This window comes from Vipera ursinii, assembly GCF_947247035.1.
Source record: "Vipera ursinii genome assembly, chromosome: 5".
In the NCBI taxonomy this organism is placed as follows: Eukaryota; Metazoa; Chordata; class Lepidosauria; order Squamata; family Viperidae; genus Vipera; species Vipera ursinii.
In genome coordinates, this window is record NC_139518.1 from 72761010 (window position 1) to 72775183 (window position 14174).

Genomic DNA, 14174 nt, shown 5'->3' on the forward strand with positions numbered 1-14174 from the left:
AGGCCCTAAATTCTGCCTACATTTTCCTCTCACTGTTTCCAGTTTGGGCATTCTATTCTCCAACCATAAGCAGCACGTCTGCTCTATTGAATTGAGATTGAATTTAACCACTTGGTAATCTTCTCATTTTCTGCAGCTATGGTGGCAGAGGCCAATGTTGGATAATTGTCATATTAAAGAGGTTAGATGTTATTTGAACATTGATTGCATTTTTGCCAAGTATGGTCTTAGCTACTAATAGAACACCAAAACAGTAGATATTCGCAGACACAACCATGCACAACAAAATAAATTTGAAACCTTTATAAAGCTGATAAGTTCCGTACTCGCAGAAAAAGAAATAAGTAATAAGATTTTTTTTTGTCCAAACTACTGAGTTGTACAAATTCCCAGAGAAGGAAGCAAAAGGAGCCATGGTGGTGCAATGGTTAAAAGTAAGTATTGCAGGCAAACTTTGCTCACAGCCAGGAGTTCAATCCTGACCGGCTCAAGGTTGATTCAGCCTTCCATCCTTCTGAGATCAATAAAATGAGGATCCAGATTGTTGGGGACAATATGCTGACACTGTAAACCAATGAGCCTGCAAAACTGCATTCTAGCCACTGCACCACCACAGCTCCTAGTCCAACCTTCTATTTTCAGTAGTTGTCATCCAAATACAAGGGCAATTCGGAAATAAACCTCCATTTGGTTATCAATAACAGACACTCGCAGATACACAATTTTTATTATACACATTAGAAAACTACATTACGTTAATTTTCGACATAATTGCCATTCGAATTGAGGCACTTTAGAAAACTACAACATTACGTTACTTTTCGGCATAATTGCCATTCGAATTGAGGCACTTTAGAAAACTACAACATTACGTTACTTTTCGGCATAATTGCCATTCGAATTGAGGCACTTGTCATAATGTCTTAGAAGGTTTGAAATTCCTTAGTAGTAGTTACTCGGCGCCAAAACTGGGCTATTGGGTGGGGGGTGATCAAAAACATCCCAATGGAACTGCTTCAAAAGTTCTTGGGTGTGTCTAGCGGTGTGCGGGCGAGCATTATTGTGAACCAACACCACACCGGAAGTCAGCATTCCCCGACGCTTGTTATGGATGGCTTGTCTGAGTTTTTGTAATGTTTCACAGTAGGCTTCTGAACTGATGGTCGAACTAGGCTCCATGAACTTCACTAGCAGTACTCCTTTGGCCTCTTCACATTGGCAGGATTTTCTATGGCACCACTTCCGGTGTGGTGTTGGTTCACAATAATGCTCACCCGCACACCGCTAGATGCACCCAAAAACGTTTGAAGCAGTTCTGTTGGGATGTTTTTGATTCCCCCCCCATAGCCCAGATTTGGTGCTAAGCTACTAAGGATTTTCAAACCTTGTAAGACATTATGACAAGTGCCTCAATTTGAGTGGCGATTATGTCAAAAAGTAATGTAATGCTGTAGTTTCTAATGTGTATAATAAAAGTTCTGTATCTGCGAGTGTCTGTCATTGATAACCAAATGGAGGTTTATTTCCAACTTGCCCTCGTAGATTCATGAAAAGAATGTCCTGGAGATAATGCTTGTCTCTAGCCTGTGGTACATGAGATCATGGCAACTACTTTGGAAATGAATCTCAGGTTTTAAGAGCCATTTTGGCTATTAGCTATCACACTTCAAGGTAAGAAATAAAATAAAAGCTAGAACATTTACTATAGTTTGATTACATTCATTTTTATACAAAAAGGTTCTTAGTTTATTTTAAACCTTGTATAAAAGACAATATGGTGTTAGTAATGTAAAGATGCATAACTTAATATTAAAACTACTTTCTCATTGGTCCAAAGTGATTTGTTTTTAATCAAGTAACAAATCCAAATTTGTTATTATTAAACATTCAATGTTCTTGTTTAAAATGGAGTTACAAACACATAATAGCCAAATCTATCAATCTGGTATCATATACATGCAATTTAAAACTTACAGTTGTTCCATTAAATCTAGATAAATTTAAGATAGTAAGATAGCAGCCTTTGTATTCTTATACAATCAATTCTGTTCAGTTGTAAAAATCTTGAATATTTAACACTGGAAACCCTGTAAAAATAAATCTTTATCTGTAAATGGTATTATCAAAAACATATTGGCCCGTGGGCAATTATTTACATGATCTTAAATTAATAATTTATTCTGAAAAGGAAAACCAAAATAATATTTAATCTATCTTTAAAACAATATTTGTTTCAATTTGTCTCAGATAAATAACAATTACAGTTTGTTATTAATTGAAAATAGGCTTAACTGATTATGAAGAATACAATTTCTATATTGCACTTTCCAGTGGAATATACTGTCAATGACCTATATGAATTGTGATCAATAATAATTTACTCTGTATCTCATCCCTGTAGTGCAAACAATTTGAGGTGATAGAGACTTAATTCTTGATGGTTGCCTCTTAGATTAGATGACTGTATAGCATTATATATTTGATAGTTCTGACAGGTTTCGATCAAATATTGCAAAGATTAAGACCTTTATACAAAATTTCTATAAGAAAGACTAAACATATTTCTATACAGAAAAAAGAATGCACTCCTTAAAAAACAACAGTTCACACAGTTCTAAGTAAGACTGTCACAGTATTGAGAGATCGAAACATAAGCTTTAAAGGCACAGTAGAAAGCAGGTGCTACATCCGCTATGCTTTTTTATAAGTGGTCTTATTCTAAACCAAAGCCTTCTGCATTTGAAATTCCAATTGTCAATTTTTGCTTCAGTTCCTTTTTGGTCTTGTATGGAGGCAGGCAGAGCTGGTTGAAGCAAGTATGGGCAATAGGTAACCTAAAATAAGCAAAAGAAGATATGCACATTAAATAACAAATAATTTAGAGCAGGGGTCCCCAATCCCTGTTCTGCGGTGCACCAGAAACCGGTCCGTGCAAACAAGCAAAGCCCCATCTGCGGGATGCAGGCAGCACACAAAACCACGCTCCCTCCGGTCCACAGAAAAAACCTCTCTCCACGGAACCGGTCCCTGGTACTCAAAAGGTCGGGGACCTCTGATTTAGATGACTATATTAAAACATGGCTTTAATCCAGCATGGGACATGTGCAAATATCTACGCTGTACGGCAAATAAGATGGCTCTGTTCATTTGAATTCAAATAAACTGACCCCCTCCGTCACAACAAAGAAAGAATGCTCATAGAGCAGAGAAGTAGAATTTCTTTACTAGCAATTGACAGCTCTAAAATGTACGATGTTTAGCAGTTCAGTGTAATTTTACTTCAACCCTCCTGATATCTGGGAGTAGCAGAGTATTATGATGGATCTCCTAATCCTGGTCAATTGCACAGGGAGCAATGGACAAGATGTGCATGATTTCCTCAACATGCAGTCCTGAGACATTTACACTTGCCTCAGACGACAGGAGACCTGCACAAGCCTAACCATGGCATTTACGGAGTAACCTGCCCAGTCAACATTTTGACATTGTCAGCTTTCCTGGGAGGCTGCTTGACCCTATTTAGATTTAGTGGTGGAGAAAAAGGGGATGGCAGTCTCAATCCGCTTTACAGAATGGACTGGGTCCTGACCTTTGAAGTCTCTTTTTGTTTTCATTTATTTGTAGTGAATCCCTGACAAGCAGTTTTATAAATCTGACCTGTGGCCTGGGCCATTTAAAGAAGCAACAATTTACTTTCAGATGTCCAGATAGGAGGTACACAAGTAACACTTTCAATGACACCCGCTTACACGCATTAATTTCATTCTGTAATGTCTGATTACAAGTCAGAATAATAACAGTATAAGCCAAAGTTTTTACCAGTTGGTGGATGCTTCACTCTTTGAAATTTTAAAATTAAGGTCTGCCATTCCTCCTACGGGTACTCTGTCACTTCCTGTAGCAAAATGTAGGAGCTTTTTTTGAAGATCAAGAGGAAATTCGAGTACTACTTCCCAGAAATTCCTGGATTTTATACGAAACAGTGTTAGTTCCAACTCAAAATCAGTTTCTATATTTTCGATTTAAGAGTTAAAGAAGAAAAAAAAAATACCGGATAGTAAGATCAGTTTTCTGATAGCCATCATACTGTGTATGTTTCTGGAGAGCATGCATATCCAACTCAGGACTTCCACATACCAGAATTTCAACTTCTTCAGGACGAAGCAGCTGCAAAATAAAATGGATTGTATAAACTGGTAAATACATTATCCTTTGTAATATTTGAGGTTTCTTAATCTTTCATTTCAGGCTTAACCAAAAGGCAATATTACAGGGAAAATAAGGAAAATATAGATAATATCAGCAAAAAATATTATTAAATCAAGGTTCAGGCTAAATATAACATTTCATAACACTGGATTTAAATTCAGTTTATATGAATAAAGTAATTATTAACAAAGATATAAATATTTGTCAAATTCAAAGTTGCTTGTAATAAAAAAAATTTCAGTTTAGTCTTAACAGTAGCTTTACATTCCAGTGTGCTAGATCATGGGGAAACTAAGTGCCGCCACATGTTTGTTGGACCCGTGTCCCTCCTGGCTAGTCTATGCTTCTCGGGAGGTTACACGAGGCTGGCTCCTAGCAGTTATCAATGCCTCACTGAGTGAAGGGTACTTCCCTGCTGCCTTGAAAGAGGCGGTGGTAAGGCCCCTCCTCAAGAAACCGGCACTGGACCCAGCTGTTTTAAACAACTTCCGTCCTGTCTCCAACCTTCGCTTCCTTGCGAAGGTCGTTGAGAGCGTGGTGGCACGACAGCTCCCTTTGAACCTGGAGGAAGCTGAATATCTAGATCCGTACCAATCGGGTTTCAGACCAGGGCACAGCACGGAGACGGCATTGGTCGCGCTGGTGAATGATCTCTGGCGGGCCCGAGATAGAGGTTATTCTTCTGTTCTGGTCCTATTAGATCTATCAGCGGCTTTTGATACCATCGACCATGGTATCTTACTGCGTCGTCTTGAGGGGCTGGGAGTGGGAGGCACCGTTCTGCGTTGGTTCTCCTCCTACCTCTCGGACCGTTCGCAGACGGTGTTGGCAGGAGGGCAGAGGTCAAGCCCTAGGCCTCTTAATTGTGGAGTGCCTCAGGGTTCGGTGCTCTCGCCCCTCCTGTTCAACATCTATATGAAGCCGCTGGGAGAGATCATCCGTAGCTTCGGGGTGAAATATCATCAATATGCTGATGATACCCAGCTATTCATCTCCACCCCGAACCAACCCAGTGTTGCCCTCGATGTGATGTCCCGTTGTCTGGAAGCGGTACAGATTTGGATGGGAGAAAACAGGCTTCGACTCAACCCGGCCAAGACTGAGTGGCTGTACATACCGTCATCTCATTTACTCCAAGAGGTTCCATCTCTGACTATAGGAGGAGAGATGTTACCTCCCATTGATAAAGCACGCAATCTGGGCGTCCTCCTAGATTCACGACTCAGTTTTGAAGAGCACATTGGAACCGTGGCTAGGGGGGCATTTGCCCAGATTCGTCTTATATACCAATTGCGCCCCTTTTTGGACCGAGATGCCCTACGTACAGTCACCCACGCACTCGTTACCTCCCGTATTGATTACTGTAATGCTCTCTACATGGGGCTGCCCTTAAAGACCACCCGGAGGCTTCAGCTGGTGCAGAATGCAGCTGCACGGGTTGTGATGGGAGCTTCCCGATACTCCCATATTACACCCCTCCTGCGTGAGCTGCATTGGCTACCAGTTGCCCTCCGGGTGAGATTTAAGGTGCTGGTACTTACCTTTAAAGCCCTACATGGCTTAGGTCCAGGATACTTGCAGGACCATCTGCTGCCGGGAACAAATTCCCATCGTCCAGTACGCTCACACAGAGAAGGCCTCCTCAGGGTACCGTCAGCTAGGCAATGTCGGCTGGCGACCCCCAGGGGGAGGGCCTTCTCTGTGGGAGCACCAACCCTATGGAATCAGCTCCCCCCTGAGCTTCAGATAGCCCAAAACCTCCAATCCTTTCGCCGCGGCCTCAAAACACACCTGTTCCACCAAGCTGACCTAGACTGACAGGCATTTTAATTAATTTATATTTAGTATTTTTAATTCATTTTTAAATTCTCTAATTTTTTATTGCACTGATGTTCTCAATTTCATTTTATCTTGATTTATGCACTTATTATATGTTTTATTGTGAGCCGCCCTGAGTCCTTCAGGAGATAGGGCGGGATATAAATCCCATCAATAATAATAATAATAATAATAATTTAGCTCCACTCACTGCTAAAGACTTAAATACAAATCTTATGTTTCTTAGTTATGTAAATAGATTGTAATTATTAATCACCAACTTTTTTTGTTCTGGCAATTGTTCTGGTTAGAGCAAGAGTAAGTAACAACATCTACACTGAAAAAACCCCATAATTTACAAAATGACAAGCTTTTTATTTTCTCTCTGTAACCACATGTTTCTTACAGGAGTAATTTAACCAGGCTTTCCTAAGCTGAACATTCAGCTACAAACTACTGTATACAAAGGTAACTTTCCCATCTGCCAGAACTTCAGAACCAGATTGTAAGTACCTTTGTGTGTGTGTGGGGGGGTCCATGGTAATTTTGAATGGTCGCTAGGAACCTTGGTGGAGCAGTGGGCTAATGCCTCCTTAAGTAACACCAGCTGCCTGCAATTAGTGCAGGTTCACATCGCACCAGGCTCAAGTTTGACTCAGCCTTCCATCCTTCCGAGGTAGGTAAAATGAGGACCCAGATTGTTGTGGGCAATAAGCTGACTTTGTAATAATGACGCTCGGGGGGGGGGGGAAAAGCCCTAATAAGCAGGCATATACATAGAATGAAGGCTATTGCTAAGCACATTGGTTTGTGCTTAAATTGTAAGCCGCCCTGAGTCTTCGGAGAAGGGCGGGATATAAATGGGATTAAAAATAAAATAAAACTAAATAAATCAAGGACTATATGTATGCGTAAGTATTCTCCAAAATATACCGCATCCTACCTTTCTATTCCATATTTTCTTATTCTTACCATCAATGCATAGGAAGCACAGACACTGTGAAATCCATAATAAAATGCAGCAAACTGCTTGTAGATTGATTTATTGAGAAGAAAGTCTACATAAAGCTGCACATACTCTGAAAAAGAAATAGTTCGGATTTTACTTTAGTATTAATCACAGGTGTTTACTGCAGAGTATTTGAAACTCTAATAACAGTGTTTAAAATTAGTGCATGATCATATTTAATTTTGAAAACAGCTCAAATTAATTCAAATTATTTCTATGTTGTATTATACTTTACCTTTTCTATTTTCATTGGTAACTGGTATTTTATCACCACCAGGCTTTAAGTCATAACACTTTATGACACCAAATTCCTCTTGAAAAACCTGATAAGAAAAGATATTTCTAGTGAGATGCAATGACAGACTAAGATTGGCAAACTGTACTCAGCCAATTAAATCTGTTAATTATTATGGCCAATATTCTTTCCCCCCTCATAATGTTGCTGGGAGGTTAAAAGCAGTACGAGACCATTAAGCACAGTGTCTATTGAGCCCCTTGAGAAAAAGTAGGATATACTGTAAATGTAATACCAGGTGGTCCTCAACCTATGATCGCAAATGAGCTCCAACATTTCTGTTGCTAAGCAAGACAGTTGTTAAGTGAGTTTTGCCCCATTTTACAACCTTTCTTGCCATAGTTGTTATGCAAATCTCTGCAGTTGTCAAGTTAGTAACATGGTTGTTAAGTGATTCTGGCTTCCCCATTGCCTTTCCTTGTCAGAAGGTAGCAAATGGTGATTAAATGAACCTGGGACATTGCAACCATTATAAATACATGTAAGTTGCCAAACATCCAAATTCTGATCACATGACCACAGAGATGGTACAACGGTCATAAAGTGTGAAAAACAGTCATAAGTCACTTTTTCAGTGCTGTTGTACCTTCAAGTAGCCACTAATTGAATGGTTGTAAGTCAAGGACCCCTTGTACGTATGTACAAAACAAAATATCTGTTACTCAACTCACACGTTCTGTCAGAATATTAAGCCTTTCATACGAGGTTTGGGAAATGTGTACATTTCTAATTAATTCTAAGAGAAATTAAAACTCATTTGCACATAAACAAGGTGTTCCTTGGCTATAGTGACAATTATTTTTCAATTCTTTAAATGGTATTTACACTAACATTTATTTAATGGAAAAGGTGTTCTGAGCTACACAATGGAAAGTAAGTAGAGGCTATAATGCTTTTCAAGAGCTTAGTGACTAAAAACTGAATGCAGCCAACCAGAGTGAAACAAAATCTGAAATCATTAAATAATTTGACTGACTTGCTGTCTAGCCCCCAACTGCAATGAAGAAAGGATAAAATAATAAAGTAAGAAGCTAAAAAAAGAACGATTAATAGTCAAAATATTGTAAATAATTGTAATAAATTGCTTGGGAAGACAAGAAAAACTAAATTTGGATAATATAGAATCTTGGACAATGGGAGCATATTTTGAATGACACTTTCACTTCCATCTTTGTTCTTAAGCTAATTAAATGCTGCTGTTGTCAGAAATACAATATAGATGCATTTTCGAAAATAACATTAATATAATTTAATGGATCCCTGAACTTATCAAGAGAGCATTCTTATTTTTATTATACCTGGAAGGTTGAATAAAAATCTTCTTCAACATTCCCTTCATAGGATAGCAGCTCATTTAATCCATGAGCTAACTCCTGTAAGAAAATTTTTTGAAATTTAACATATACAGAACATCCTTCTTTCCTTATGAATCTTAGAGAAATGTTATGTAGATCAGTCAAGTAGGCACAAGCATTTCATATCAGATACCAAATAACACTCTTACTGCAGCAAATACTATTTACACCACTGCTTTTCCTTTTGAAGGCTATGCACATAGCTTCCTTCATCATCATATTGGGGTAAAAAAAATTACATAGGGCTACAAGATTGGGGCTGCACAAATTCCTGATGACCATGAGATAGCAACAAAGAGATACAGAAAACTAATCTTTACTGCCATTTATTGACCATCGAGGCTTTTGCAGTCCAGACTTCATTGCCCAAGTATTACAGCTTCCCTCAAACATTAGAATAGGATTTCTCCTATGAAGCTTTAAAAATGCAGCATTTTTATTAGAATCTAGCATGGTAATTAATTTTTTTTTAATTCCATTTATATCCCGCCCTTCTCCGAAGACTCAGGACGGCTTACAAGCTTAGCAGTAGCCTTCATTCTATGTATATGCCTGCTTAATTTGTTTGCCATATTTAAATGCTGCCAAATCCCAACAATTTCAAGAATGCTAGGCTATAGATCTAGGCTGCTATAGATCTAGACGGCCATTTGATGAAAGTAAGAAATGAGTGCATTCTATATCTGATTGCTGCCACTTAGTGATTGTTCAATTTTGCAGTACAGAATTGCAAGCCCTAAACATTAATAGCTTTCTGTAAATACCGTAGCCCTTTCATTCTGAATCATCCTAATTCAGTGGTGGGATTGAAATATGTGAACAACCGGTTCTCTGTGTGGATGCCGTTCTGGAAGTCCATTCTGGGCCTGGGCAACAAAAAATCTGCTGAAGTGGTGTGAACCAGCTGAATCCCACCACTGTCCTAATTGCACATTATGTGTTCAATGGCAAATGTTTTTCTCAAGTGGATGATAAAGCCGCTTGGAGAGGGTTACTAAATATTATTTCTGATACCTAATATACTGAAAGAAGGTAGTTATCCCTGATCTGAGGTTCTAAGTTCAACTCCTGCGAAAACAAAAATTATAAGTTAGGATTTGATGTTGAACCTATACATATAGATGGCAATCAGAGTGGGCTCTTTCAGGGCCATGTTTCTTTAATGCTGTTTTTTAATATCGTTACTTATATGTGATCGGCAATTTAAAATACTGTGTTTTGACAATTTAGTAGATAATTAATATGACTACTGCATAGTCCTGGAGGCACCAAACTTCTTGAGCTTATTCAGAGCCAGTGCAACATTCCTAAACTGATTACCAAAGGAGGCCCCTAATCTGTAAATTGGTGGATTCCTGTATCTCCTATTACTGAAGCTGCTCACAGTTCCTCTCCAGGAATTATGCTGAAAGGGAAAAGGCCCGTGTTTTTATTATCCTGTTATAACATATGAGTAGTTTAATTTCTGGCAAAATATCAAATGATTACTTGCATGTGTGAAAGAGCTATCATTAACTGAGCATCACAGAATCTTAAATTGCCTGACACTTATTTATTTATTATTTATTTGATTTTATATACCGCCCTATTCCCGAAGGACTCGGGGCGGTTTACAGGGCGAATTAAAACAATACAAATAAATACAATTAAAATAGAATTAAATTAAAACTAGCCCACAATTAAAACAATTTAAAATTTAAAATTTAAAGTTAAATTAAAACCCCCTCAGTCCAGGCCAGAAAGATCAAATAACCAAGTTTTCAGGTCCTGGTGAAACGAGTGAAGGTCCGGGGCAGTCCGAAGTTCTACCGGCAGTTTATTCCATTGGACAGGCGTGCCCACACAGAATGCCCTCCCCCTTGGAATCACCTGCTGGCATTCCCTAACCGGCGGAACCCTAAGGAGGCCCTCCCTGTGGGAACACACAGGACGATGGGAGGCTGATGCTGGCAGCAGGTGCTCCCTGAGATAATCCGGACCCATGCCATTTAGGGCTTTATAGGTCATCACCAGCACCTTGAATCTCACCCGGAGGGGAACTGGAAGCCAATGCAGCTCGCGGAGAAGAGGTGTTACATGGGAGTATCGGGAAACTCCCATTACTACTCGCGCGGCTACATTCTACACCAGCTGAAGCCTCCGAGTGGTCCTCAAGGACAGCCCCATGTAGAGAGCGTTGCAGTAGTCTAACCGGGAGGTCACAAGCGCATGAGTGACTGTGCGTAGGGCATCTTGGTCCAAATAGGGTCGCAACTGGTGCACCAGGCGAACCTGGGCAAAAGCCCCCCTGGTCATGGCTCCTATATGATCTTCCAAACTGAGCCGTGAATCCAGGAGGATGCCCAAGTTACGAGCCCTATTAGCAGGGGGTAACACCTCACCCCCCCATCGTTAACGATGGACAAAAATGGTTCACCCGAGATGCCGGTATGCACAGCCACTCAGTCTTGGTAGGATTGAGTCAAAGCCTGTTTCTCCCCATCCAAACCCGAACCGCCTCCAGGCAACGGGACATCACGACGAGGGCATCACTGGGTTGGTTCGGAGTGGAAAGAAAAAGCTGGGTATCATCAGCATACTGATGATACCCCACCCTGAAACCACGAATGATCTCACCCAGCGGCTTCATATAGATGTTGAACAGGAGGGGAGAGAGGACCGACCCCTGAGGAACTCCACAAACGAGAGGCCTCAGGGCGGATCTCTGCCCTCCCGTCAACACCGACTGCGAACGGCCCAGGAGGTAGGAGGAGAACCACTGTAGAACAGTGCCCCCCACTCCCGGTCCCCTGAGACGTCACAGTAAGATACCATGGTCGATGGTATCAAAAGCCGCTGAGAGGTCTAATAGGACTAGGACAGAGGAACAACCCCTGTCCCTTCCTCAATGTGAAAAAAAAATTGAGAATTGTAACTTGTTCAATGGTTGAGTTGCAAATATTATATATTGGTAATTATTGGAAGACATGTATAGATAAAATATGTGTCATCAGGGCTCCTTGGTGTTCTCTGAGCTTGCTTGTTTATCCAAACCAACATCAGTGCTAGTGAGGACTACAAACTGCAGTTTGCAGGAGTGTCAAACTCACAACGTCACGTGACGTGTCATGACGTATTGTGACTTTTTTTTCCCATTGCTGGCAATGGGGTGGCATGGTCTCACCATGACGTACCCGCTCTGCGGGCCAGTAGTTTGACACCCCTATTCTTGTGGCTTGCCTTTCAGTATTGGTGGGGGTGGTCTTAGAGATTCTTTGGTTGGACTGCTTGCTGTTGGCTTCTTTGGCAGTTTCTTGATTGGGGTATTGTTTACTTGATTATTAATTTGATGTTAACCTTGGAGTTAATCTATGCTGATCTAGGTGGTGATTGCTGGTGGAGAAGTGCCTGGGTCCTTTTGTTTCTTTTGGGGCTGGGTGAAAGTGTCTTTTGCATAGTCTATAGATGTTGTTAATGTCTATGTGTCTATTGATGGCTAATTTGTCAGTGCCAGGCTTCTAGAAATTTCCTGGCATTTTTGGACTAGGCTTGGTCTAGGATGGTCACATTTTCCCAATTGAAATTGTGGTTAAATCTGTCTGCATGTTGAGAAATTAAAGAATTTTCATCATGTCTTCTGACTGCTAGCTGGTGTTCGTGAACGCGTTCTGCCAGTCTTCTGCCTGTTTGTCCCACATCCTTACATTGTATGTTGTAGATGACTGTTTTTTGTTCTGGGGTTGTCGGGTCTTTTGGTCAGCTTAGGATGTTTTGAAGGGCTTTAGTTGGCTTATGTGCTATGCTGATATCATGAGGCTGTAGTAGTCTGTTGGTGGTTTCTGAGATATTCTTGATGTATAGCAGTGTAATTCTTTTTAGGGTTTGTGTTGCTTGTGCTATATTGGGTTGAGTGGTCAGGACTTTTTGATAAAGTTTTGTGGATATCCATTTTGTTGGACCATGTTGTATATATGCTCTATTTCCTTTTTTTGCTGTTCTGGATTGCTAGAGTATGTTTGGGCTCATCTGAATAAAGTTCTTATGCAGCTTCTCTTGTGAGAGATTGGGTTGCTGTTTTGGTAGTGGAGCACCTAGTTAGTATGGGTTTTTCTGTAAAATTGTGTTTCTAGTTTGCCACTGTGGTCTCTGCTGATCAGGATGTCCAGGAAGGGTAGTGAGTCGTTGTTTTCTTTTTCTCTAGTAAACTGAATTCTTTAAAAATGTTATTGATGTTCTGTGGGTGTTCTCTAATTGGTTCTTTTTTGTTATGGTGAAGGTGTCGTCTAGCTATCTGGTCCATATTTTCGGTGGTACTGAGGAAATGCTATGGTTTCTAGACATTGCACGACAACCTCTGCTATAAGTCCTGAAAGCAGTGTTCCCATAGGTGTCCCTTTAATTTGTTGGTAAATATGTCCATCAAACTGGAAGTATGTAGTTAGGTAATGTAGTTGCAAGAAAACAAGCAAGCTCAGAGACCACCAAGGTCCTCTGTCAACCCTGAGCTACAAATATTCTGCTTTATAAATATGTGTCAGTTATGAACATTAGGGTAATTGTTCATGTGAATAATATTTGAGTACAGTATATTCTAAAGTAACTTACAACTGAGTTTGTTTTTCAGAGATTGCATTTTGTCCTTATTTACAATAGTGCTACATTTGTTAAAATGAATAATTTAATTATGCATCAGAAATAGAAATGGCTATTTGATTCAGAACTAAAAACCTTGCAACATGGCTAACAATATACATAACCTACAGTACATACAGCAAATATAACACCAACATATACAGTACAAACAAAGCAGAGGTAAAGCATTACCTGTTAACACTGATGTTAAATACATAATATTTCTGGGCTTTATCATGTTATAATAATGTATGAATCTGCTAATGATAAATAGGAACTTTGTAAAGTACAAATAGTATTTTCTGCTCTATAAACACAATCTGAAATTATGCAATCGAACCACCAGTACTGTACTGAAAAAAAAGTTGAAATTTCAAAATAACTCATACCTACCGGCATAACTCGACACAGGTCATCAATAGTAACATTACCAATTCCGACAGGTGTATTCAGGTCACATGGTACAATGGGAGGACTAAGTAATTTTTTATAGCAGCACAACGGAAATCGAATATCCAGAGTGATACTATTATAGACAGCTAGCCCCATAAGCTGGATGATGAATGTTAAGTTTAAAATCATACTCTCATTTTAGGGCATAATATCAGTTTTATTAATGTTATATGAAACAGGGGTGATAAAATATTACATATTTAGAATACTGACACTGCATCTAAATGTAATCTAATTTCTATAACAATTAATCCACCAACAAGCTTATTCGTAGACCATGAAATTTCACCCTAGCACAGGAATTCTTTTCAAAATATAATCCCAGAAAGCAGCAAGCCATTTCCAAAATGTTGCCAAAAATACCATAGATCTTGGTTCCCTATTGTGTAAGCAAACATGGTCTGTGTATAATGTATCAAATACT

General features: G+C 39.6%; 1 protein-coding gene across 1 annotated transcript in view; it reads right to left on the reverse strand.

The window, feature by feature from the left end:
* Positions 1 to 1957: 1957 nt before the first annotated feature.
* The window catches only part of HECTD2 (HECT domain E3 ubiquitin protein ligase 2), a 54951-nt gene continuing 42734 nt past the window's right edge, over positions 1958 to 14174 (reverse strand). The window contains exons 15-21 of the mRNA XM_083364131.1: positions 13691 to 13849; positions 8630 to 8704; positions 7272 to 7359; positions 7000 to 7106; positions 4052 to 4167; positions 3820 to 3963; positions 1958 to 2834 (exon numbers count right to left, since the gene is read on the reverse strand). Coding sequence (XP_083220257.1) covers positions 2714 to 2834; positions 3820 to 3963; positions 4052 to 4167; positions 7000 to 7106; positions 7272 to 7359; positions 8630 to 8704; positions 13691 to 13849 — 810 coding nt within the window. The 3' untranslated portion in view covers positions 1958 to 2713. The remainder of the gene's footprint in view (positions 2835 to 3819; positions 3964 to 4051; positions 4168 to 6999; positions 7107 to 7271; positions 7360 to 8629; positions 8705 to 13690; positions 13850 to 14174) is intronic.